The sequence below is a fragment of the Piliocolobus tephrosceles genome, chromosome 10, assembly GCF_002776525.5.
Source record: "Piliocolobus tephrosceles isolate RC106 chromosome 10, ASM277652v3, whole genome shotgun sequence".
In the NCBI taxonomy this organism is placed as follows: domain Eukaryota; kingdom Metazoa; phylum Chordata; class Mammalia; order Primates; family Cercopithecidae; genus Piliocolobus; species Piliocolobus tephrosceles.
The window spans coordinates 115,149,274-115,173,757 of record NC_045443.1 but is presented as its reverse complement, the minus strand read 5'-3'; the positions used below and the strand labels follow the sequence as shown (position 1 = coordinate 115,173,757).

General features: G+C 46.6%; 1 protein-coding gene across 1 annotated transcript in view; it reads left to right on the top strand.

Annotated features, from left to right (window-relative positions):
• KSR2 (kinase suppressor of ras 2) overlaps positions 1-17,227 on the top strand; it is a 501,760-nt gene extending 484,533 nt beyond the window's left edge. The window contains exons 15-19 of the mRNA XM_026456593.2: positions 1,458-1,554; positions 2,582-2,715; positions 10,530-10,661; positions 15,784-15,913; positions 17,090-17,227. Coding sequence (XP_026312378.2) covers positions 1,458-1,554; positions 2,582-2,715; positions 10,530-10,661; positions 15,784-15,913; positions 17,090-17,227 — 631 coding nt within the window. The remainder of the gene's footprint in view (positions 1-1,457; positions 1,555-2,581; positions 2,716-10,529; positions 10,662-15,783; positions 15,914-17,089) is intronic.
• Positions 17,228-24,484: the final 7,257 nt, after the last annotated feature.

Here is a 24,484-nt window from a genome sequence, read left to right as displayed (position 1 = left end):
TGGAAAGTTACCATGAAATGTACTAGGCATAGAGAGGTGCCTATACCTTTACATGCCTGGTTTCATGTGATTCTCCTGACAACTCAGAAAGGCAGGAGCTGTTGGCCCCATTTTGTAGATAATAAAACTGAAACTCAGAGAGGTTAATGCACCCACCTCTAAAGGTCACACAGCCACTAAATGACAGATCAGGATTCTAACCCCTTAGTCCTACTCTAAGTCCCCATGCTCCTAACCACTGTGCTATACTTCCCACTGGATGCCAAGGCCTGTTTCCAACTCTGTATTTCATTCAATCCTCATACTCAACTACAGGGTTAAGTATTATTAGTTTCCTTTGGTCGATGAGGAAACTGAGGCCCAGAGAGGTGAGGTAACCCATTTCAAGACAGTAAGTAAGGAGCACAGCTGGGATTCTAACTGAGATCCCTCTGATACCAGTGTTCTTGCTTCAGTCACAGGACATACAATCTCAGCAAAGCCCAGTACACGACAAGGGCTCAGTAAATACCAAATGGATGAACACAATGCCAGGAGTATTTTAGCAATAACGTCGTAGGCTAAAAGAGGAAGATTCAAACAGTGATTTTGATGGAGATGGAAAATTAATTTTCACAGTGATGTTCTTTCTTCTTTTGGCCCACATTGCATACTCTGAGCCAGTCACAGTGCTAGGGGCTGGGAGTGCTATGATGAATCTAGAATCCATTCATTCAGTGACGGCTTGTGGGTGCCTGCTCTGTGTGTGCTGGGAATTGGACTCACTGCAGAGGAACGGGACGGATGAGCATACAGGCGACTAAATGAGAAGGTGTTACTTTCGCTGCATAATGTCCTTTTTCATCCTGTCATTCATCTTAAACTACTGGTCCTGGAAATGAACTCAATGAGGCTGAAAATAGTTTGAAAAACTCTATCTAGACAGGCGTCTGGTTTGGGGGTGGTATTACTGGTGTTTACACATCGCCATCCAAACAATTGACTGCATCGTTTGCTGATGATACTTAATACACATCAGCCACCACTTTACTGGTCTTTCATCACTGTCCTCACACACTGACTCCTGGCAAGTGCATGCAGCTGGCGTGAATGGCCAACAGAATGCTGTCTGAGTGGCGTCTGAGGACCCAGAAGTTGTTGATTTATGTGCTGTTTTCCACCTGTGAGCCTCTGGGATGGGCTGGATGTGGCAAACCCATTTCTGGACTAGGCTAGATTCTGTGGGTGTCCTTGTCGGTCAGCCACATTAGCCAAGTTTCTAAAGAATCTACAAGAACTTCCTCCCAGATCTCCATCCCAGAACCAGATCTGAAGTCCAGTCCCAGACTTACTATCTCATAAGCACCATAGTGGTGTGTCCACGTGTCTCTTCCATCATTTGTCACTTGAAGTAACTGTCATGGGTCACCCTCTTCTGAACGACTGCCATTAATGTATCTTGTCCTTTTGCTTTTCAGCCTCTGTAAGGGACGGACACTCTATTCTGTCGTGAGGGATGCCAAAATCGTCTTGGATGTCAACAAAACCAGGCAGATTGCTCAAGAAATTGTGAAGGTACTGTTGGTTCTAGGGCCTCCTACCTAAATCTCAGAAAGACCCAGTTTCCCCCAGAGAAGCCCCCCAACCCCAGGACTCCTAAGATTCATGGTTGGATTTCAGACTACCAATCTGGACGTAAAAGAAATTAGACTTGACCTGAAAAATGTAAGTAAGAATTCTGCCTCGATACGATCTTTAGGAACTATCCACCAATGGTTGCTTTCCATCTGGTGTCTCATTGCTATGGTACTTGGACCTATGCAAGGACCAGGGGTCACATACAAGCTATTCAGCCCTCTTGGTTAGGATCCACCATCCCTCGAGGCCTTGAATTCCCATGAGTGGAAACCATCTCTCTCCACTGCTGCTAGGGAAACATCAAATTGTTGGGTGTCGTTTTGGATTAAAAAAAACAAGAACATCCTGTGTTTTCTGGCAGGTGCCTTATTAGTCAGTTGTACTCAAGCTTTCATTTCTCATTTGGAGGTGTTAGGACCAAGCTGTAAGAGAAACGATGCAACTGCTCACAAAGGCAACGAAAAAGAAACCACTGCAACTCTAGATGTTTGCCCTTGAACGAGGCTTCCAATAGACTCTTCTCTGTTCTTAATGAGCAGTTATGAACATCTCTTTAGGAACCCAGTGCCTTCTGCAGCAGCATAGGTTAAGTAGGTCTGACTATCTAGTCTTGCAGAAGAGTTAGTCTTTAAAGGGGAAGTGGATGAAAATGGTTGGTTGAATTTCTTTCCCTGGGGATCTCTTTTGCTGCTTCTTCAGGAATCAGATGAGCAAATGGGGATGGCCTTTCTGTGGTCTGAGAGTGGCAATGGATTTGTGTCTTGGGGGCCCTGCCTGTTCCTGCTTGCCATGCCTTCCCCGACCTCACCCCCAGGACCCTTGGTCAGACCCCAGGCCCTACCACTGTTGAGTGTGGTCCCATTAGGGAGCCAAGTCTTCAGGACAAGGGATGTGAACTCAAGCCAGGGTGGCAGCGAGCTCTTAGGTTGTTCTCTGGCAACTCCCTGTTCCTTGCTTCTTGCAGGGCATGGGCTACCTCCACGCCAAGGGAATCCTGCACAAGGACCTCAAGTCAAAGAATGTCTTCTACGACAACGGCAAAGTGGTCATCACGGACTTTGGACTCTTCAGCATTTCTGGGGTGCTGCAGGCTGGCAGGTGAGAGGCGGTGGGAGGACCCGGAGAGTTTCCTAACAGATGATGGTCAGGAGGTGGGAAGTTAGTCCAAATGGCTTTAGTGACCCAGACTCAGGGTTGGGCCTGAGGTTGCTGAGCTGAGTGGGTCGGCTGCTCTACTGATGCGGGATGCCAAGGCCATGCTGTGTTTCCCCGTGGGGAGGCCAGCACCTTGCTCACCTGTCTTGTCTTTGAGTGTGTGTGATTGGACACAGAGCATCCCCAGATCTTTCAAAGCCCCTACCCTTGAATTTAACTGGAGGGCTCTCCTCTAACCCTAAGTACTCACCTGGAAGTTGAGATCACCCAAGAGGCCTTGCTCAAAGTTTTCTTAGGAATTAATTGATTTTAGTACAGGAAGAGTACAGTTAACAGCAAGGGGTTTAAAGTCAGAGGCAACCATGGCCTGACACAGCTCTTCCACTTATTAAATGCGACTTTAATCAAGCTGAACAACGTCTCTGAACTTTAGTTTCCTTGTCTGCAAGAAAAGTGGTAGGTTTGATGATGTCTTCCTCAATCAGTTCTTGTGAGGATAAAATGAGAACAAGCATCAAGCATCCACCCAATGCCTGATGCACCTCAAAAGCTCCACAAAGGGTAACTGCTGCTGAGTTGTTGTAATTAGTATTAATTTGCATATACCTCCCAGTATCACCCAGGAGAATCATTAACCGTCATTAAGTAATTAACTCTCAGCCACTACTCACCCTAGAGCAAGCCGCATTGAAAACACGTGAAAACAGCTTGATCTCAGATAACCCATAATTCAGAAAGTCTACCTTTGTGACTTTTAATTTGAACTGTGCTCTCTCTCTCTGTCTCCCTCTCTCGCTGTCTCTCTCTCACTCTCGCTCTCATTTTAAACCTCTGCATGCTTTTTGTAATCCTGCATTTTGTAACGAATGGTGCATCTCTTCAGAAAGCCCACAGTGTCTCTCATTTTACTTCAGTTTCAGCTGCTTTTGAGAACCACTGATTTTTTTTTTTTTTGGTTGAGAAATGCCGCAGGGACCCCGACAAAATGAATCTTGTTTGTGCTGTACTATACCTTGAATCTGTTATAAGTCGGACCATTTGGAATCTGACAAAACTTCACGTAGCTGTTTCTGTGTGATAAGGACCAAACAGATGCTTAAGTTTCTTTTTCAGATTTTACTCCACCCAAGAAAGATTAACCATAGTCTACAAAACTATCTGTAGTCCCTAAGGCAGTAAGTAGGCAGTAAATATATAAATATATCAAGAGATACTGGAGAGAGTCCCACCAGTTGGAACCCAAGAAGCCCAGGAGGGCAAGACCGTGTAGAATCCCTTCTTCCCTCTGACTCCCCTGCAGCAGTTAAGTTCCTGGTTTGCTGGCAGGGAACTCATACCCTTCCCAATTTCCCAGTGTCCCAGGGGAACTGCAGGGACGCAATGGTGGGTGACTTCACCGTGAACCCAAGTATTCGCATCAAGACAAAAGGAGGCTCAGTAAGAGTTTTCTCTAACTTGCTTCTGGGCTTTTATAAAAAGCAGACATTCTTCCCTCCTGCTGGCATGTCCACACCTCTCCTTTTCTCCTCACCAGTGACTTCTCCCTGCAGTGGAGGAAAGGGGTGCAGGACCTCTGATTTTCTTCCTTTAGACTCAGTTTTCTGAAGCCACAAGGAGAAGAGGAAGAAAAAGGAATGGAATGGAATGGAATGCCTTGGGCATCCCTTCCTTTAGCTCATTCATGGAGACCCAATGTCAACCAGGAAGTTAGTTCAACCAAGTCAAGGGCAATGTGGCTTCCAGTCTGCTTGTCCAGACAGCAGCCCCTCCCACCCCTGCCCCAGCCAGGTTGTCAACACAAACCCAGGGAGTGCCCTCAGCAACATCTCCCAACAAGAAATTCACATTTCCCGGCCACGCACAAGTAGCCATCAATGACTTCTTATGCTTTTATCCTTGTTCCAGTTATGTATTATCCTGCAATGAACCATCTCAAAACTTAGTGGCTTAAAACAAGGTATTGTCATCCCTCATGGTTCTGTGGGTTGACTGGGCTCAGCTGAGCTCTTGTGCTCAGTTTGTCCTGTAGGTACAATTGGATGGGGGGTAAAATTGGAGACAACTGAAGGCTTCCTCATTCACACAGCTGGGCTGGGCTGGCTGAAACATCTGGGGGACTGATGGGGTCTCTCTCATCTCCCTGCTTTTCCCTCTTCATGCAGCCTCTCTGCATGACTACATTGGGCTTCCTCACACCATGGCAGTCTCAGGGTAATCAAACGTATGTAGCAAGTGTGTTCTACCAAAGCAAGCACGTTGCAAACCATGACAGGGAGGTGGAACTCTCAGGTGTCCCATGAATCCCAGGACGTTTCCCAGGTAGTAGATTTGCCTCAATATTTATGAATACCTCCAGTGTAGCTCTAGGGATCCACAGAGTCCCCTCAGGGATTCAGGTCCATTTATTCCCTCTTGTTTATGCAAAGGCATCTTTGGTAACTGCTCCCATTGCAGCCTGGAGCCCCCAGTGCGGCAGCCAGAGTCCAGGAGACACCCCTTGAATAAGGGGCATCTATGGCCCTAATCGACAACCTGGGGGCTGGATTATAGGAGTGGAGAGAGAAGGGAGCTGGCCAGGCTTTGGGCATTGCAGGAAGCAGGGCCAGTATCTCTCAGGAGATAGGCCTGGAAGTTCCCTCATGCATTATTCACTCAGCCAGTCAGCAAATAATTAGGGAGTGCATGTATTAGTCAGCTTGGGCTGCTGTAACACAATACCAGACTCAGGGGTTTAAACAACAGACATTTATTTTCTTACAGTTCTGGAGGCTGAAAGTCCAAGATCAAGGTGCTGGCAAATTTAGTGTCTAGTGAGGGCTCTCTTCCCGGCTTGCAGAGGGCCACCTTCTTACTGTGTCCTCATATGGCCTCTTCTCTGTGGATTGAAAGAGACAGAGAGAGGTCCTTGATGTCTTTCCTCTTCTTATAAGGACACCACTCTTATTGGATTAGGGCCCCAGACTTATGACCTCACTTAACCTTAATCACCTCCCTATAGGCTTTATCTCTAAATACAATCAAATTGAGGGTTAGGGGTTCAACATAATAAATTTGGGGGAGACAGAATTCAGCCTATAATACCTTGAGATAGATTCCAGAAACTTGTTTAATACACACCTAGGGGTTCCCTGATCCTCAGTTTCCTCACCTGTAAAATAGGAGTAGGGGCAGGCACTAATTAATAGCACCTACCTCATAAGGCTGTTTTGGTGATTAAATGGGATACAGATGAGGAAGGCTTAGTTTAGCATTTTGCTTTTTTTTTTTTTTTTTTTTTTGAGACAGGCTCTCTTGCTTTGTCACCCAGGCTGGAATGCAGTTGTGCAATCATGGCTCACTGCAGCCTCAACCTCTGAGCCGTCCTCCCACCTCAGCCTCTCAAGGTCTTGGGCTTACAGGTGTGCGCCACCATACCCAGCCAGGCTTTTTAATGGTTCTCTCCAGAAATTCTCGTAGAATTGGGGTGAGGTGCCTAGTCCCTGGGGTTTTAAAGACTTGTGCTCAAACAGATCTCAGCTCTGTCCCTTTGGACAGGTCACTTAAATGTTTTGAGCCTCCGTTTTCTTATCCACAGAACAGGATGATAGCTCTCAGAGTGTGGGCTTGTGAGGCCGAAGTGGGATGGGCACTCTGATAGACAGTAAGCATTCAGCAGGAGTCACTTGCCTTCCTGCCCTCCCCTCAGTTATTAGAGCTCGGGGTATGGATAGCCCTTGGTGCCCAGCAGGGAGAGACCACCCCTCAGCCCGAGGCAGGGATGGAGCAGCCCATTGATATGAGCGTGTTCTGCACATCCAGACAGATTCCAGCATACTGCTGTTCTGCCGTCGCCAAGAAAAGGTATCATTTTAGATGCCAGTGCTGTCATGCCAGCCTCCCAAAGCCTGTTATTAATCATAATAACCATAATGAAGATGATTTGGGTTTGCCACCAGTGGGCCTATCGCCATGGGAATGGGGTACCACAGGGTGTTAGTGCCAGGCCTGGCTCCCGGCCCCCTACCACACCAGCCCCAGGCTGATGGCTCTTGCGTGGCCACCATTCCACCTCCTGCCCTGGCCCCAAAATGCCAGTTCTCTGCTGACCCCATGAGTCAGGAAGAGGTGGCAGGGGTGTTTGCAAAAAGATGGGAGCAGAGAAGCTTCCCTTGGGCAGGAGCACCCCAACCCACTCCACCCCCAGTGGCCCAGTCATTGCAGGGGAATGTTGGCTGGCCTATGCCAAAGACTTTCATGGAGGACATTCCTACTGTGGGCTCTAGTCTCAAATCCACTTCTGAGTCCTCAAGATAAACACACACACACACACACACACACACACGTAAGCAGATATATACATGTATAATGATTACGTCCAGTAATTGTGTGGCTCTGGCAGCTGACACAGTCCTGTGCCATGCACTGTCTCATTTTAGTCCTTGCAACAGCTCTGTGAAGTACAAATTAATGTGCCCATTTTACAGATGGGAAAATAGAAATTTGGGTCTGCTCAAGGTTCCATAGCTAGTAAGCACAGATGGAGCCTTCAACCTCTGTGGGTGTTCCTGATTGTAGAAGCAAGAGCTGATTTAACCCTGCTGACTCAAGAGTTTGCTAGTGAGTTTGAGTAGTAGTTTCTAGCACAGGATGTGTTGCATCATGTCTTTTGTGTAGAATGCAGGAGCAAGTCATGTGTTATTAATCCTGAAACACTGAGATTTGGACCATTTCCTTATCTTGTATAAATTAGGACAGTGACTCTCAACCAGGGCAATTTTTTCTCCTCCAGGGGACATTTGATGATGTCTGAAGACATTTTTAGTTGTCATGATTGGGGGAAGGGGGGTGCTAATGGCCTCTAATAAGTAGAGGTCAGGGATGCTGCTGAACATCCTACAATGCCCAGGACAGCCCCCGTGCCCCCCAACAACAAAGAATTGCCCAGACCCAAATGTCAATAGTGCCAAGGTTGAGAAATCCTAAATTAGAACAAATTTAATGTTGTCTGCCTGGCCACAGTTTTTTCTGTTGCATGCATGCCAGTCTGCTCCTAGCCTGGGGATGCAGGAGGTGGATGGGTGGCCCAGGGTGGGATACCTGTGGTAAGCCACCATCCAAATGCAACTGAGAGTTGCGATTGCAGCAGTTACCCAGATATGCTTCCTTTCCTACAGTCCCTGTTTTGGGTTCTACAAAAAGTTGAGTATATCCAAATGGATGCTACCTTCATGTGTAAGATGGAGGGGGAATGAAAGAGATCTTAAAGAACTACATGTATGGGACACACTTAGCCCTACCCAGCTAGTGAATGTCACTGCAGTACTGGAACCCTGAGCCCCAAACTCTTGGGGTCTCATTCAGGGATCTTTCCTCCACCCAGTGTTTCTACAGGTGTTGATCTGCAAGTTGATTTGGGGGAGGACGTGAACCAACATTTTCTATCTTAATTTTAATGTGTATTAGAAAATCACTAGTCTCCATTTATGGCCACACTAAAGAGTGACCTATTAAAATATATTTAAGTTAAAAATGCATTTCTTAGTACACAATGGTCTAGAACAGTGGTGTCCAGTTTGGTGGCCACTAGCCAGATGTGGCTACGTAAATTTAACTTTAATTAAAATGAAAAGTTCAGAGCTGGGAGCAGTGGCTCATGCCTATAATCTTAATGCTTTGCGAGGCTGAGGCTGGAGGATCCCTTGAGGCCAGGAGTTTGAGACCAGCCTGGGCAAGATAGCAAGATCACATAGCAAGACCACATCTCCTCAAAAAATAAAATAAAATTAGCAGGGTGCGGTTGCTCTTGCCTGTAATCCCAGCTACTTCATAGGCTGAAGATGGGAGGGTCACTTGAGGCCAGAACTTCAAGGCTTCCATGAGCTATGATCTCACCTCTGTACTTTAGCCTGCATGATTGACAGGCTGTCTCAGCAGACCCTATCTCTACAATTAAAAAAAAAAAAAAAAAAATTGAAAGTTGAGTTCTTCAGTTGTAAGCCACATTTCAAGTGCTCAATAGTTATGGTGGTTAGTGGCTGCCACATTGGACCATATAGAGGACATTTCTGTTGTAATGGAAAGTTCTATTGTACAATGCTGCTCTTAAAGGTATTTAGATATGGCAAAAATCATGATTATGGGATATGAATGAATGCATTTGAGAGAGCAACATGTCACAACTTCTGCATCTCAGAAACTCTCCCTGGAAGAATCTAGCCAGCCCCAGGTCCCCACAGAGACCTTCATGCTGGAGGCTGTCATCCTGCATGACCTCACTTTTAATGATGATTCGAGATATGCGCCCCCTTTCCCCCCCAACTGCTCCCTTCCCCTGTGTTAATGAGCCAGTTCCTAGGAGTCTCGAGTCAATGAAGATCTCAGAGGGGGTCTGCTTAGATTTCAGACCCACATGGAAAGCTCTGCCTTGCTAAGGACTTCCAGTGAAAGAAGGGAGCCAGCCTCCTTCCACGTCTAAGAATTTACCTAAGGAATAAATTAATGTGGGTGAAGGGAGATATTCCCAGTATCTACCCAAAGATGTTCATGGCAGCATTGTTCATAATGGTGGAAGAGGGAACCGCCCGCCCAAGGCCCATCAGCAAGGAGGTGGTTATAGACACTTTGATACATAGGATGGGATGATGTGTTCCAATTACACTGGAGTTCTTTAGGGTTCTGGAACACCCTGAATGGGGCCCTTGGTGGAACTTTGTCCTAGCTTCTCCTTCTGCCTAGATATTCTCCTTGTTCACGTAGCTGGATCTTTCATGTCACGTAGATCCTAGCTCACAGTTTACCTGCAGTAAACTCTGTCTTGTCTTTGATGCATCCTCTATTTTAATTATTTGTACAATGCTTATCACGAACTTTAGTTTTTCTTATTTATTGAACTCATTTATTGTCTCCTTTCCCTACCGAAGTGCAAGCTCCAGGAGGGAAGGGACCTTGTTGGTCTTGTTCTGTGCCAAGCGCAGAACCTAGGCATCATAGGTGATGGAAAAAAGTAGATTATCATTATTTGTGGATTACTGAAATGTATTTGTAATCCCCCAAATCAATACTCACAGCACTTTCACAGTTATTCATGGACATGCAGAGTGGGGAAGACTCTGAATTGCCCGATACACATGTTCCCAGCTTAGGTCAAACAAAGGATGCTCTGCCTCATACAGAGAAGCCTTGAGGACAGAGATTGAGCCAGAGTGGGCAGCACAGGGTAGCATAAGACGCTGCAGCTCTGGGGCCAGTTGGATGAGATTTGAATCCCAACTCTGGCACCTGTTAGTAGGGTTGCCTCAGACAAGTCACTTAACACTTCTGAGCCTCATAGTCTATTATGTAAAATAAAACAGAATCTATTAGGATAAGTTGTTTCCAGGGGTTAAAATTATAAACTATGTGAGGGATGTGTGCATGTGTACATATGTCCCCAGGAGCAATGATTCAGTATTCTACTAATTCCATGTTCCAGTGACTTTATAGAACATAACTGCCATGAATAACAAGAATCCACAGTGTCGTTGAATGAAGATGGGCAAGAAGGTGGGTGCCTCAGAGGCAACGGAATTCAATGATGGTTTGGATCCTGAGTGTTTCTCTAGAGCAGCCTTCCCTGTACCTCCTACTGGGTCTCTGCCTCCAGTAGGTGGACAGGCAGTGCTCAATGGGGAAAGCAAGAAGGGCAGCAGAGATGGCTCCAGGGACATGGGGTCAGTGCCAGGGGGGCTGGTCCTCCCTGGGCTATGAAACAGAGCTCATCCTGTGCTTTGCTTCTCCAGACGGGAGGACAAACTGCGCATCCAGAATGGCTGGCTGTGCCACCTGGCACCAGAGATCATCCGCCAGCTGTCCCCCGACACAGAGGAGGATAAGCTCCCCTTCTCCAAGCACTCTGACGTCTTTGCCCTTGGGTAAGTGGGCCCTGCCCTGGCCATTGAGAGCCACAGCCTGGGCAGAGGGGCACTTCTCAAGTCTTTCAATGCTTTTGGAAGGGCCAGGGTGTACCTGTCTATAGGGCCAAGGTGGCTGGATTTTGGGGTGAGAATGGAGGAATATGAGTAGGGTATACTAGAAAGAATGACCCTAACAAACTTGTGTGCCTGGTTTCCAATGGATTATGTGGCCATAACAAGTTACCCAACTCATTTACTTATTCAGTAGCTATTTGTTGACTGCCTGCTATGTGCTAGGATTGTAGCAGATGCAGGGGATACAAGACTCAGTGTTGTATTAGTTATGACTGCATAACGAATTATGCCAAAACTTAGCCACTGAAAACATTTCTTATCTCAAGTTTCTGTGGTCAAGAATTTGGGAATGGCTTAGCTGAGTGGTTCTGAGTGGGCTTTTATGAGGTTGCAGTCAAGATATTGGCTAGGGCTGTGGTCTCATCTGAAGGCTCAGCAGGCTGGGGATCCATTTCCATGGTGGCCCACTCACACGGCTGTTGGAAGGAGGCATCAGTTCCTCAACCCTTGGGCCTGTGTATAGGCTGCTTGAATGATTTCACAGCAGGTGGCTAGAAGCCTCATTGTCATTTACGATCTAGTCTCATAAATTTACATATCATTGTTTCTACCATATTCTGTTTGTTAAAAGCAAGTTGCTAAATCCAGTCCATGCCTAAGGGGAGGAGAATTAAGCTCTATCTTATATATGATGGAGTATCAAAGAATATACTGGACATATTTAAAACCACCAGAGGCCCCTACTCTATCTTTCTAGTGGAAAGCAGATAAGGAAACATCCAACTTTAGCAAAGTATGATAACTGCTATTCTGAGAATAAACACAGGACTGTAGGAATAAAAGAGGAACCAAATCCAATCTGGGGGGTCAGGGAGGGCTTCCAGGAGATGATAATCCTGAGCCTAAGTTAAAGGTTGAGTACAAGGGCAAGGTAAGGTGTTCCAGATCAAAAGAATGTGCAAAAAGGTGCAAAAATAAAAGAACACATTGCCCACATGGAAGAATATATAGAAGGGTTGGGGGAGGAAAGGGAGCTGATGGATGAAGAGTCAGGAAAAATTTAGGCTGGGGGTGGTGAGATAAGAGACTAGAGAGGGAAGCACAGTCAATCCTGCAAGGACTTAAAGGTTGAGTTAAGGAGGTTTCATTTCATCTTCAGTGCACTAAGGAGCCATTGATGGTTATTAAGCTCTGGGGGAATGGGGAGTGACATAATCCTAATTGAGTTTTAGATCAGTCAGATCACTCTGGCTGCTGTGTAGAGAAAGGAATGAAGAAGGAGAGGATGGGAGCCGGGTGTCCAGTACCCAGGGAAATGCTGGCAGCCTTCACTGAATCAGAGCCTGTGGGTACGAAAGCTGAGAATGGACATCAGAAGCACACATAGGAGGTGGAAGCAATAGAGCTTGATCTGATGCCTAGATAGCTGCCTTAAGCAACCAGATGGAGAGTGGCATCATTCACTAAGGTGGAGACTGTGGAGGTGCAGCAGGGTTGGGGCATGCCAGGGAGGCAAAGAGGTCAGACTTAGACACAGTGAGTTTGAGCCATCTTGGAGATGACAAATGCAACCACCAAAACACAGCTGTCTCTCCATGACTAGTATAGAAAAGAGGAGTTTAGGACTTGTCAGCAAATAGGTAACTGCAGCCACAGACAGAATGAGATGTCTTTGGAAGTACAGAAGGAGAAGAAGGGCCCAGGACACAGCCCCAGGATACAGGGCAGAGTGCCCTGAGAAAGTATAGCCAGAAAGGCTTCTAGGCTCCCATGACCATGCAAATCCTTGCCTAATCTTGTCCACAGGTGGTTGCAACAGCTGGGGGAGATAACACTAGGGAAGCTGTTTGGGAAAGTTGCAGGCCTGCAGATGAGTTCAGTTAGACTTAACACCACCGAGAGATGTTACAGAGAGTCTTCCTTGGAAAAGGGCCCCCACTGCGTCTTCACTGAAAAACCCTGAGGAGATATTTCTGGAAGATCAGAATTCTCAACATCTGTTGCTTGAGCCACTTTAGAGGAAGTCAGTCGGCCTGATTATTTTATGCCCAAATCTTTATCTAGTTAATATTGTTATCTGAAACCAAATTGCAATAATTACGTTGGTATAGTTTAGTGTAAATTTAGCAAAAGAAAAAAAAATGTGATTAACAAAATGTACCGGAATAATTGGTTTTCTGCTGGAGTTTTCATCTTCAGCAATTCTTTTTTCCTTAAAGTGAGTTTCTCTTGAAAGTTGGGTTTAAAAGGAAGTTTTAATGAGGCTTTTATTTCTGACACTGCTGAATTCTGAAGGACCCGGCGCTCTGGGTTTCCTGCCAATTAGGTGCATCCTGTTGCTTGGGAACCTCGTGCTCAAAAATGACTTAGAACAAAAACGAATTTTTTAAAGAGGGTTGAGCACTGTGTTAAGCCTTTTATGTACACTGTCTCACAGAATTTTTACAAGCACCCTTCGAAGCAGATACCATGTTGTTCCCAATTGACAGGTGAGAAAACTGAGGCTTCAGATGGCTCAGTGACATGCCTTACAGTGATGAATGATGGTGCTGAGATTCACCTGAAATATCCTGTACTCTAGAGTTGGAGCTTTTAACCATAGAGCTCCGATAGGTTTAGGATTTATTTTGCCACTCAAAGGCCTATTTCTCTCAACTGTAAATCAAGGATAATAAATCCATCGAGGTGTTCTAAGAATTGAGTGAGAAAACATTTGTAAGGTACCCAGCACAGGGAATAACTCAAGACATCCTTCCCCCTTTCACATGAGTGGTGGATGAGTCTGTTGATGCCTCCTTCACCAGACTCCAATTACCAACTACAAGCTTGCGCCTCCCAGATTGTGCATTTTCCTGATTACAAAGGCCTCTTAAATAGGATGGAGTCTAAGCTTCCTAGTATAGCACGTTGACTAGTGGCACCATCTTGGAGTCAGATGGACTAAGTTCAACTTCTGGCTGCCCTTTCTGTTTGCTGTGTTATCTTGGGAAAGACACACACCTTTCTGGGCATCAGTTTCCTCATCTATGAAAGGGGGATAATATTAATAATAATGCCTTCTGTTTTAAAATTTAGGTTTTGTTATTATTCAGGCAGCATGGGGCCAACAGTCATCATTGAAAAGATGGTTTGTTACTCACAGTTCCCAGAGCGGGTGTGCCACACCATGCAGTGTCCACAGAGGGCAGCACCAGGGTTGGTCTGGAGGCAGAGGAAATGTGAGGAAAATGTTGGGAAGAGCCTTTATTGTGGTTTTCTTGGGAAGGAGTAGGGGAGGCAGGGTAAGAAGGCTTAGGATTGGCTCGTTTGAATGATTTCAGCAGGCTCATAGCATATAGGGGCTGGGGAATATTGGCCCAGAGCTTGCAAGCCCAATTAAGGAGGTAGTTGGCAGTATGAGTGTGAGCTCTGGATTATCTGATTAGCCTGTGAAAGGTGTGTTCACAGATGAGCCCTTTACTATCTCCAGGAATTGGCTATTCCTGGAAGGGGCAGAATCTCCAGGGTCAGCAAAGCCCCAAGTAGTCAAAGCATCAGAATAAAAAGACATGCTTAATAGACCTCCCTCAGCAAAAAACTTAGAGTAGTGTCTAGTGCAGAGTAAAAACTCAGTAAGTATGATTATTTATTAGGATAACTATAATATTTTAGTACCTTCTCTTGAGAGCTTTCTGATCACCTAAACTGACATTCCAACACCTGAGCATCACCACCCCTTACCCACCCCAGAGGTATAAGGTTGTCAGGTAGAAGGAAGATGTAACTATGAAGTGAAACCCTAACAATAGTTGATTTGACACAGTGCTCTGATCAGTAAAGAGGATATCAGAGTGCTTTGTGTTCTTTAAAGCAAACTTACATGAAATCTTACGGTGGAGGAAAGATCACTTTCTAGAATTGTTTCAGATGTTTCCTAAGTTGGGGAATCTTGTGCTCAAAGCACTGAGATCTGTCCCCATGGTACAGCTCAGTGACACCCCAGCATCCCGTTTCATCCACTGTGGTCCTCACTGCTATTCACACTTCATAGCATCATATATGCACCACCTGGCCCATCACCCCATTCATGACACATGCTACTCACTAGAGCAATCCTTTCTCCATTAATTACAATGTCACGATTTATGAAACAGAAGATAATGTGGTAAATCCCTCTAGAATAATCCTAGCATGGAGTTGTTTTGGCGTTCAGAGTCCCAGATAAACATCCTTCCACTGCGATGTTATCATTATTCTCATTTATCAGGTAAGAAAACCTGCACTCACAGAAGTGAAGTGACATACCCAGGAAACCTACCCTATTATACTACTAGTATAAATGGAATCAGGACTTGAACCCCAGTCACTCTCAAAGCTCTTTTTTTCTTTCCACCATTCCGCAGGATGGTTTATACTTAGAAGAAAAAAAAAAGTAAAAGAAAAAAATCCTAATCTGTCCCTCAGAGTTAGTTATTGTTAACATTTTGCTATGCTTTACTTTATTCTCTTGTTCATACACATATAATGATTTTTTTAAAAAGCAGTATCAAACCTTACATACAGTCTCATATCCTGCTTTTTTTTTAACCTAAGGTTATGTACTGAGCATTTTTTGTGTCAGCAAAATTTCATTGAAATGTTTTAATAATAATACAACATTTCATCTTATTTTATGGATTTAACATAATACATATAACCAATTCCTCTTATTGGACAATTGTGTTTTTACCTTTTCTCAATATTATATATAATTCTCTGGGAATATCCTTATAAATAAATTTTTGTACTCCTAATTATTTATTTGCAATGATTTTCTAGAATCATTGCAAGTAGAATCGGGGCAGAGATCCTAATCACATTGTATTTAACTATTCATTAGAAGATATTCTGGGATAAATGTGACTTCTAAGACATTAAGAAAGCTTTAGGTGTGTCCCACGTGGCAAAATACCTACCCCATGAGGAAGAAACTGGGGAGAAGAATGGGTGCCAGGAGGCTGGCTAGGTGGGTGTGTGTTAATAATGGAGGTACAAGATTGCAAGTGACACACCACACCAACACCCCTTTAACAACGTCTGCCAACAGCACAATCTGGTATGAACTCCACGCCAGGGAATGGCCTTTCAAGACCCAACCGGCAGAGGCAATAATATGGCAAATGGGCACAGGCATGAAACCCAACCTCAGCCAGATTGGCATGGGAAAAGAAATCTCGGTAAGTCCCAAGATAGGGCCAGACCTGGGGGATGAGGGGAGACACAGACACAGTCATAGGCCTTCTTTTTACTATGTGTTAAGGTTACAAATGCTTTCCCATAGGGTGACCAAAAAAATATGCATTGAGATGCATATTTTTGCATCTCAATGCAAAACCTTGCGTCAACCTTGTCAGACAGCAGTTTGAAGCTTAAAAGGCAAGGCTGCTGCACTGTGCCTGCAATTTCAGGTACCTGCCACCAGGGGCACAGTAACACGTGGTCAGATTTTTCCTGACTATGGGTTACTGAGTTAGGTAGAATCAATATATCCCTCTTTTTCTGCTGTTTTTAAAAGATATGAATTAAAACATCACAAATATTAATGGTTCTAATTTTATTTGCATCTACATAATAACTTTAAGGCATTATCTAACTCAGAACAAGACATACAGAAACAGAGAAGCCTGGGTATATATTAATATTAACAATCTTCCTCTAAAACACAGCAGGAAGAATCCTCTCTTTGATCAGAAGACACACAAGTCAGAGAATGAGTAATTATATGTTATGTTTTTAAGGATTACCTGCACCTAGGTGATGAAGAGATTACTAAAAGTAACTTTTCTTCTCTGACTTTGAAGGGCTCTTATAGTATTGAGATATGGATGGATTCCCTTTTATCCCTTCTGTTAAGAAAAATGTCAAGAAACTGTTTGGGAAGTATTGTTGATCTCAGTGTATCCTAGACCTTCTAGAATAGAGCTTACCTGGTTGTTATTTGGGCTCAGAAAATACATGGGAAGAAGGATGGATGGATGGATGGAGGGATGGATGGATGGATGGATGGATGGATAATGAAGGATGAAGAATGAAGGAGTGAATTGATATAGATGGGTGGATGTATAGATGCATGCATGATGGGTGGATGAGTGGATGAATGGATGGATGGATGATATATGGGTGGATGGATGGATGAAAGATGGAAGGGTGAATTGATATGGATGGGTAGATGTGTAGATACATGCTGGATGGATGGATGGATGGATGGATGGATGGATGGATGGATGGATGGATGATGGAGGAACATGGAAATGGGACAGATGAATGGACAAATTGGCAGACCAAATGTGATGCCAAAGAGTAATCAAAAAGTCACCATTTATGTGTAATCACCACACATGGGTTTCATTTAGGACATTCTTCTCTTCTGCTGGGCCTTTGAACAAGAAGAGAGACCTACCTTCACCAAGCTCATGGACATGCTGGAGAAACTGCCAAAGCGAAACCGCCGCCTATCTCACCCTGGACATTTCTGGAAGTCTGCAGAGTAGGTTTTCTCCCTTAGCATCTCTCCCCACTGCCTTGTCCTTTGCCCTTTGTCACCTTTTTGATCCTCTCTGCCCCTTTTTTACTTCTCCCCCGACAAGCTCCTGTCCATGTGCCCACCCTTTGGCAACCACCCTTCCCTACTAGGTTTCCATTCAATGGAGTCTGTTTGGGGGTTTGGGTCCTGGAGTCTGTCCTGTGGGGTCTTGGTTCCTGCAGCTACCCTGGGTTTCTCATTGCTTATCTCTTCCTGATGAAGACTGATGCCCTGATGAGTCTGAGCATCACGCAGTGAGGTGATGCCTGAACCTGCCAAACCCCCCGCATGTCAGGTATTCAGAGTACCCCTCCACGAGGCCCAGCTTTCTGGAACTCTTCCTTCTGGGCCAGCAGCCTGCCCCTGTCACGGCAGATCACAGCTTCCAGCATTCTCCATTGCATGAATGCCAGAGCAGGAAAGGCTCTGAGCTTCTTACCAGAAGTATCTCTAGCTTCCTCATAAGAGGCGTCAGACCATGCTCCTCCCTCTTGTTTCTGGCTGGAGATCAGTAGTTCTATCTGAGATCATGAGTGTGGCATCTCTTTCTGGGACCTCCCTCGCCAACCCCAGCTTCCGTGACTGAACTCTCTAGAAGGTAAGAGGGAGACAGGCCCAGATGAGGCTACTGAGGGCTCCCCATGGTTCTGCCAGTTGCTGCCAGGTATTCATGGTTGTGCACACTCACACAGACACTCTCAGGTACTCACACTCATGCAGACCCGGGAGCAGTACTTAAAAACGTACCTCTCTACAAATTCATTCACACACAGCTACACTCAAATCTATACACGCACACATCCATATACAAAAACATTCCATGAATGCACACCCCCACATGAAAGCCTGCATACATCGGCAGACTCAGGCACATACACACACAGGTACGCAATCACAATCACATTACATGGTACATGAAGACATGTGTATATACACACTTGTACTACGATGGCTTACCCACTAAAGACAAGCAGTACCCACAGATATAGATGCCCCCACCTGTGGGCGTGGTGTACCACAGCCATTGTCAGAGTTCCCATAAGTTCCCCAAGGCAGCGTCCTGAAGAACAGATGTTCCCGGGGGCTGTGGACATCAGGAGGCTCTTTTTTCCTCCCTTCCCCTGCCATTTGAGCTTGCTGAACCTGCAGGATGGAATCTCTTCCTTCCCCAGGAGCTTATCCTTTCCCCAGACTGTGGGAAGGAGCATAAACTTTACAGACAGACGTAGATTGGAATTCCCACTCCACTGTGTAATAGCTGTGTGGCCTTGGGCACGTCACTTGGCCCCTTTGAGCTATAGTTTCATGCTCTGAAAGGTGAGGGCAGTGAAACTGCTCTAGCAGAAGTGCTGTGCAGGTCCCATGTGGCCACATGTACAGCACCTGGTGAGCAGGTGCCTCCCACATAGCAGGCACTCACTGTAGCTCAGCTGCCGTCATCTGCCAGGAGGGAGAACGAGCCCTATGCTGGCAGCCTGGCAGGATTTACAATGGATTGGATATGAAAACAGACAGAAGGAAGCTTTAACAAGCAAAAACTCTGCCCAGCTAAAGGAGTGCTGGCAAGTTAGAGAATTAGTGTTGGAGCTCCAGGCAGGACCCAGCAGTTCAACTGAAGAGAGAGACTTAAAGTTTACTGGTTGGAGGGAAAGGCAGGAGGCTTCTCTTTCTATATTTTATTGTGGAGTTGGGCTGAAAAAAACAAACAAACAAACACAGGACCAGAAACCTTGTGGTCTAGCAGAATGGGATGTTGGGTTCAGTGGAATTTTCCATTCATTCCCTCTTCCGTTCATTCTTTTTTATTCAGCCCATGTGTACTGAACATCTTTTATGTGCTAGACACTGTTCTAAGAGTGAGAATACAGCGGTGAACAAAATAAATGAGTTCCTTTTGCTGCAGAGGACATCAAAGTCTGCTCATAGCCGGAGGCTATGGTTTGGATCTCAGTCCCACCCCCTCTTCCTGCATCTCTAGCTGTTATGGAGCTTTATTCCAGCCCCACACACTGGATGACCATTCCTAGTCCATGCCCAAGTGGGAAAAGTTCTGAGTTCAAGTCCTGACCCTGCTGCTTCCTGGCAGTGTGCCCTTGGGCAAAACACTTAACCTCTCTGAGCCTCAGTGTTTTCATCTGTGAAATTGTATGATTCTGTCATAGAAGTTCATCACTGATTATTTTCATCTTTGAAAATATTCGTAGCCTATATATTGCAGGCCCATCTCAGGCTTAAATGGGATCAGGTATGTGTGGCACTTGGCACAGAGCCCAGCATATAGTACGACCTCAATTAGCAGAAATCTCTTCCACATCATCTTGCAGAAGACAGAAACTGTTCATCTCAAGCCACCTGACCCTCTGAGAGGGTGCTCATTCACAACGGATGACATCATCATGTCCTTGTGACCTCTCACTACTCTCTCCCTTCTCTCCCCACTCCAGGCTGTGACCTTTGGACACCGGGACGGCGTCCAGCTGCCTGGACTCCCGTCACCCCTCCCTCCCTGCTCTGTTCTCTGCCAGCTCAGGAGGCCAGAGACTCAGCATCAGAGGGTACCAACCCTGACCGACCTGGGAGCACTGGACAACAGCTTGGCGGCCTCCCTGCACCTCAGACTTGAGCCCCTTTCCTCGGGCAGGGTTGGGGACCCCCGAGCTAGGACTGAACCGGACCAGCCAGGGTGATGCATTATTGATCAGTGTGGCCCAGGGAACAGCACAAATGAGAGCACTGTGGGCTGCACGTGGTGCCTTTGGGCTATGGAACTAGGATAGGAGGCCCCACGTGGGCGGGCTCGCAGATGGGGCTATGTGTGTGTGTGTCTGTGTGTTCGACGCTGTTCACTCTTGTTTCACCTTGACAAGCAAGAGCCAGACTGCCCCAGTGATGGGGCACCCCTCAGTTCTGTCTTTGTGTGGTGGTTTCCAGCTATGCCATCTGGGAAGCTAAGAGGAGGGGTACAGAGCCGAGCGGCGGCTTAGTCAAGGCTACTGAGCCAAGATCGAGTAGGGAAGGTCGGGAGTGGCTAAGCTCGTTCCTTTGGAAATATCTGTTTTCAGACACCCCAACCCAAGCCTGTCATGGCACCTTTGCATAGAGCTCTGAAGTACAGTAGGAAAGTTAGAACGTCTTTTGAGTGCTGGGTCTCTCTGGGGGACCTATTCCCCCATTTCTGCTGTTTTCTCCTGTTCTCTGAGAGTAGCACCCCTTTTCACCTCACTGCCCCACCTCCTTGCCATTTGGAAAGCCAAGATGACTTCTGACGGGCTCCTTAGAGCTCACCATCATTCAGGCCACCCCCTGAAGTCTGGTCCCTGAGAATCAGGGCTCTGGGCAGGGAGTTCTAGGACATTCCTTTTCTTCCCTCTTCTCTGCTACTCACACCAGTGAAGCTTATTCCCCAACCGTGGTGGATGAGGGTCCTTGGGATACGTCCATGTTGGGTTATGTGGTTGTACCTATGATAACACGTTTGCAAAAGATTTCCCTGCCTTTCACCCTTAAGCAGTCCTGTTGGGGGAGCACAAAGAGGGGTGTTGTTTGTTACAGTTCTGCGTTCTCCACTCTGGCCTGGTGTGGGGTCCTGGAGTGGCTTCCCCATTGGGAGCCTGTGTCCCTCACCTGTGTATTCCCTCAGTGCCCCACCTTTCCTCCCTCCTCTTGCTCCCAACCTGGGCCGGCGACTCTTCCTGACCATGTCGGGGAAACCCCTGGTGTTCTGCAGGAAGGATGCCGGGAGCAGGCTGGGCATGCAGATGGGAGAGGAGAGCCTCTGGGTCATTTGCCCATGTTTTCAAAGCCCTGACCCCCTGAATGTGACCGGGTACAAAAGGGAAATCTGTCCCCAAGCAGAGCAATAGCAGGAGTATCTGGGCAGTGAACAGGAAGCCCAGGGCAGCCCACAGCCCCTCTGTATTTCCTGGGTACTGCCTGGGCCTTAGTCTTCTTGTAGCTGCTATCTACCCAGGCATCTCCCTCCTAGAGAGCCAGAGAGAGGAGCTAGACCTTCAAAAACCTTACCTGATCTTACTCTCAGAATCCAAACAGACCTATAGGGATCTCTTCCCCACCTTGGGTGGCTCTCAGACTGGTTCATGCTCTGGAGGCCAAACCTGCTTCCACACTGGGAAGAATGACGAGACCAGTCATGCTTCGCAGAAGCCTGGCTACAGGAAACCCCTGTGTTTCCCAAAGGGCCCTCCTGAATTGCCTTTCCAACACTCCCAGCTATCTGGGACTACAGGACTAAAGACCCCAGCTTGGGCTGCTCCTAAGTGGACATTGCTCTTCTGGGGACATCTGTGGCTCTTGGCTTGACATGTGTGTGTCTTGGAGGCATTTTATACATGTTTGCCTGAGCCCCAGCCACTCTGGGGTTGCTGGGGATGGCTCTTATCAATAGACACCTCCCCATCCCAACACAACACTCTGTGTCCCAGCCCTTGACCTGGACTTGCACCTGCCTTGGCTCTGCCCAGCAGCCTACTGAGTGCCTGAAACCCAACCACTCACTTCTCTTCCATCACACCAGGACTTCTTGGGTCCACGGACTCCAGTCCTTGTCATGTTCCCTTGTGCCAAGAGAAAGGATACGAGGAAGGAAAAGGCAGCCAGGGTCTACTACCCTGCAGCTGAAATGTCCACAAGAACTGGCACCTTCTCGCTCTTGCCTCTTCTGTTTCCAGAATTAACTAAAATATCCAACCACAGCCTTTGGCAAGGCCTAGCATGGTCTCCAACAATTGATTTTTCCATTCATTCATGAGCACCAGTTTGGGATTAAGGACAGGGCCTGAGTGATCCAGGGGGAAAACCCAGCCCTTTGTGGAACAGGGTGCCTTGGGTCCATCCCTGAATCTGTGTCACTTGCTCTTGACTTCTCGATCTTTCCCCACTTCACTACTCTGTCCCCACAGGCATTGGTCTCTGCTGCAACCAGGCCAGGCTCCTGGCCTTCAGTCCCTTCCTGACACCCCTACCCTGTCCCCCATACACTTCCCTGACTTGGTGAGAAGCCAGGTCTAATTTGCACACATTTAAATCCAGGAAGAACCAGACCACTGCTTTCCCTGCTGGCCTCCATCTTTATTCACTGATGAAGTTTTGGGAGGAGGTTATATTCATCTTATGCAGGGAGGAAAAAAAGAGGAAAGAGGCTGTATATTTTTATATCATAATTACCAGCCTCACCTTCAACTCATTCTATACAATCCACATGACCAAGATTTGTGTATTTGCCCTTGTCCCGTCACAGCTGCACACAGGTGCCCAGTACACACAAGTCACTGACTCAACAGCGAGTTGTTCCAGTGTGTCTTGCTTTTAGCAAACTCTCATATACACGGGCTTCCCAAGGGGACCAGTCCACAGCGTGAAGATTCACCAGGAAGCCTTGGCTTTGCAGAGAGAAACATCTCAGCTTTCTTTAAAGGGCATGTGGATTTGCACATAAATTTCCCTCAATTCTTCCAGAGTACAGGTTGTTCATAAAACCAAGGAGTTTCCTTCTTGGCCTCCTGTGGGAGGACATGCTCCTTGTGTCCCCATCCCCAGAGCCAAGCTGGAAACCCAAAGTCATTGCTTAGATCCATTTCGTCCTGGTATTCCTTTTACTGATCAAAGAGAAAAATTTCATCTTGCCCTGGACCCCCCATCCTCACCCCATCCATTTGTCTCCACAGCTACCTTGGATTGTCAGTCAACAGAAACCCTTGACTGATCACTAGACTTTTGTATCCAGAAAACCTAGTTCTTCCCTTTTTCTCACCTCCCATGCCATATACACACATCATGCCCCTCCCCACAAACACACAAAACCAGCCTTCTCTCACCTTCCACCATTCCTGTCCCCACCTACAGCTGATCATCAAAGGCACATGGAGGAAGTAGTAGACACAGAGCTCAGGCCAATCATTATCTTGAGAAATCTAAACCCAGGGCTGGCAGCCTATGCCCCATAGGCCATATCCAGCCTGCCAAATGGTTTTTACATGTTTTAATTGAGGAAAAATCAAAAGAATAATATTTCATGACATGAAAATTCAAATTTCATGTCAATAAACAAAATGTTATTGGAGCACAGCCACCTCTCCATTTACACAACCACGGCTACTCCTGTGCTACAGTGAGGGAGCCGGCTATTTGCAACAGAGACGATGTGGCCCCTGTAGTCAGAAACATTTACAATCTGGCCCTTTCCTAACTTTGCTAGCCTTTGATAGAGAGGTTTGGATATGGCTCTCAGGGGAAGAACAGGAAGTTGGAGGGGGAGAAAACTTGTTTCAGTGGAAGAAGGCCAGCTTGCCTCAAGATTCAGCAGGCCACCTCGGGCAGTAGAGAACTCCCCGTCCTTGGATAGGGTGGAGCAGAGGTTGACTTCTTGGCCTGTGATATGGAGGCAATTCAGGCCCTGAAGGCTGGATCGACTGCCTGGACTTTAATACTCTTAGTTTGCTAAGGGTGGCCATAATAACAAAATATCACACACTGAGTGGCTTCAACAACACGAATTTACTCCTCACACTTCTTGAGGCTGGAAATCCCAAGATCAAGGTGTCAGCAGGGTTGGTTTCTAGTGAAGGCTCTCTCTTTGGCTTACAGACAGCTGCCTTCTGATCATGACCTCACGTGGCCTTTCCTCTGTGACTGCACATCCCCATTATCTCTTCATCTTCTGATAAGGACAATAATCCTATTAGATTAGGGTTCCAATGCTCTGTGATTTTATTCCCATCCCTGGCTTTCTTTCCCCACACTGGTTCTCAATCTTGAGTTCTCAAATATGCCCTCCCTGTCCTCATCCTATGCGCACCTTCACTTCACACATCCGTCCCCTGCAGGCTGGTCTTGTTCCACTGTGCCACCAGTATCCCCAAGCCCTCCTCAGCTCTCTGAGGCTCCTAGGACTGCTGCAGCAAACCACCACGCACTGGGGCCTAAAACAACGGATATATCATCCCTCACCCATCTGGACACCAGAAGTCCAAAATCAAAGTGTTAGCGGGGCCATGCTCCCCCTGAAATCTGTAAGGGAATCCTTCCTGGTGGCTTCTGAACTGCTGGTGCTTTCCTGGTCATCACTAGCATTCCTTGGCTTGCAGCCATGTCAGGCCAATCCCTGCCCTCATCATCTCTCTGTGTGTCCCTATCTTCATATGGCCGTCTTCTTTTAAGGACACGAGGACATGAGTCATATTGGATTAGGGGCTCACCCTCCTGAAAT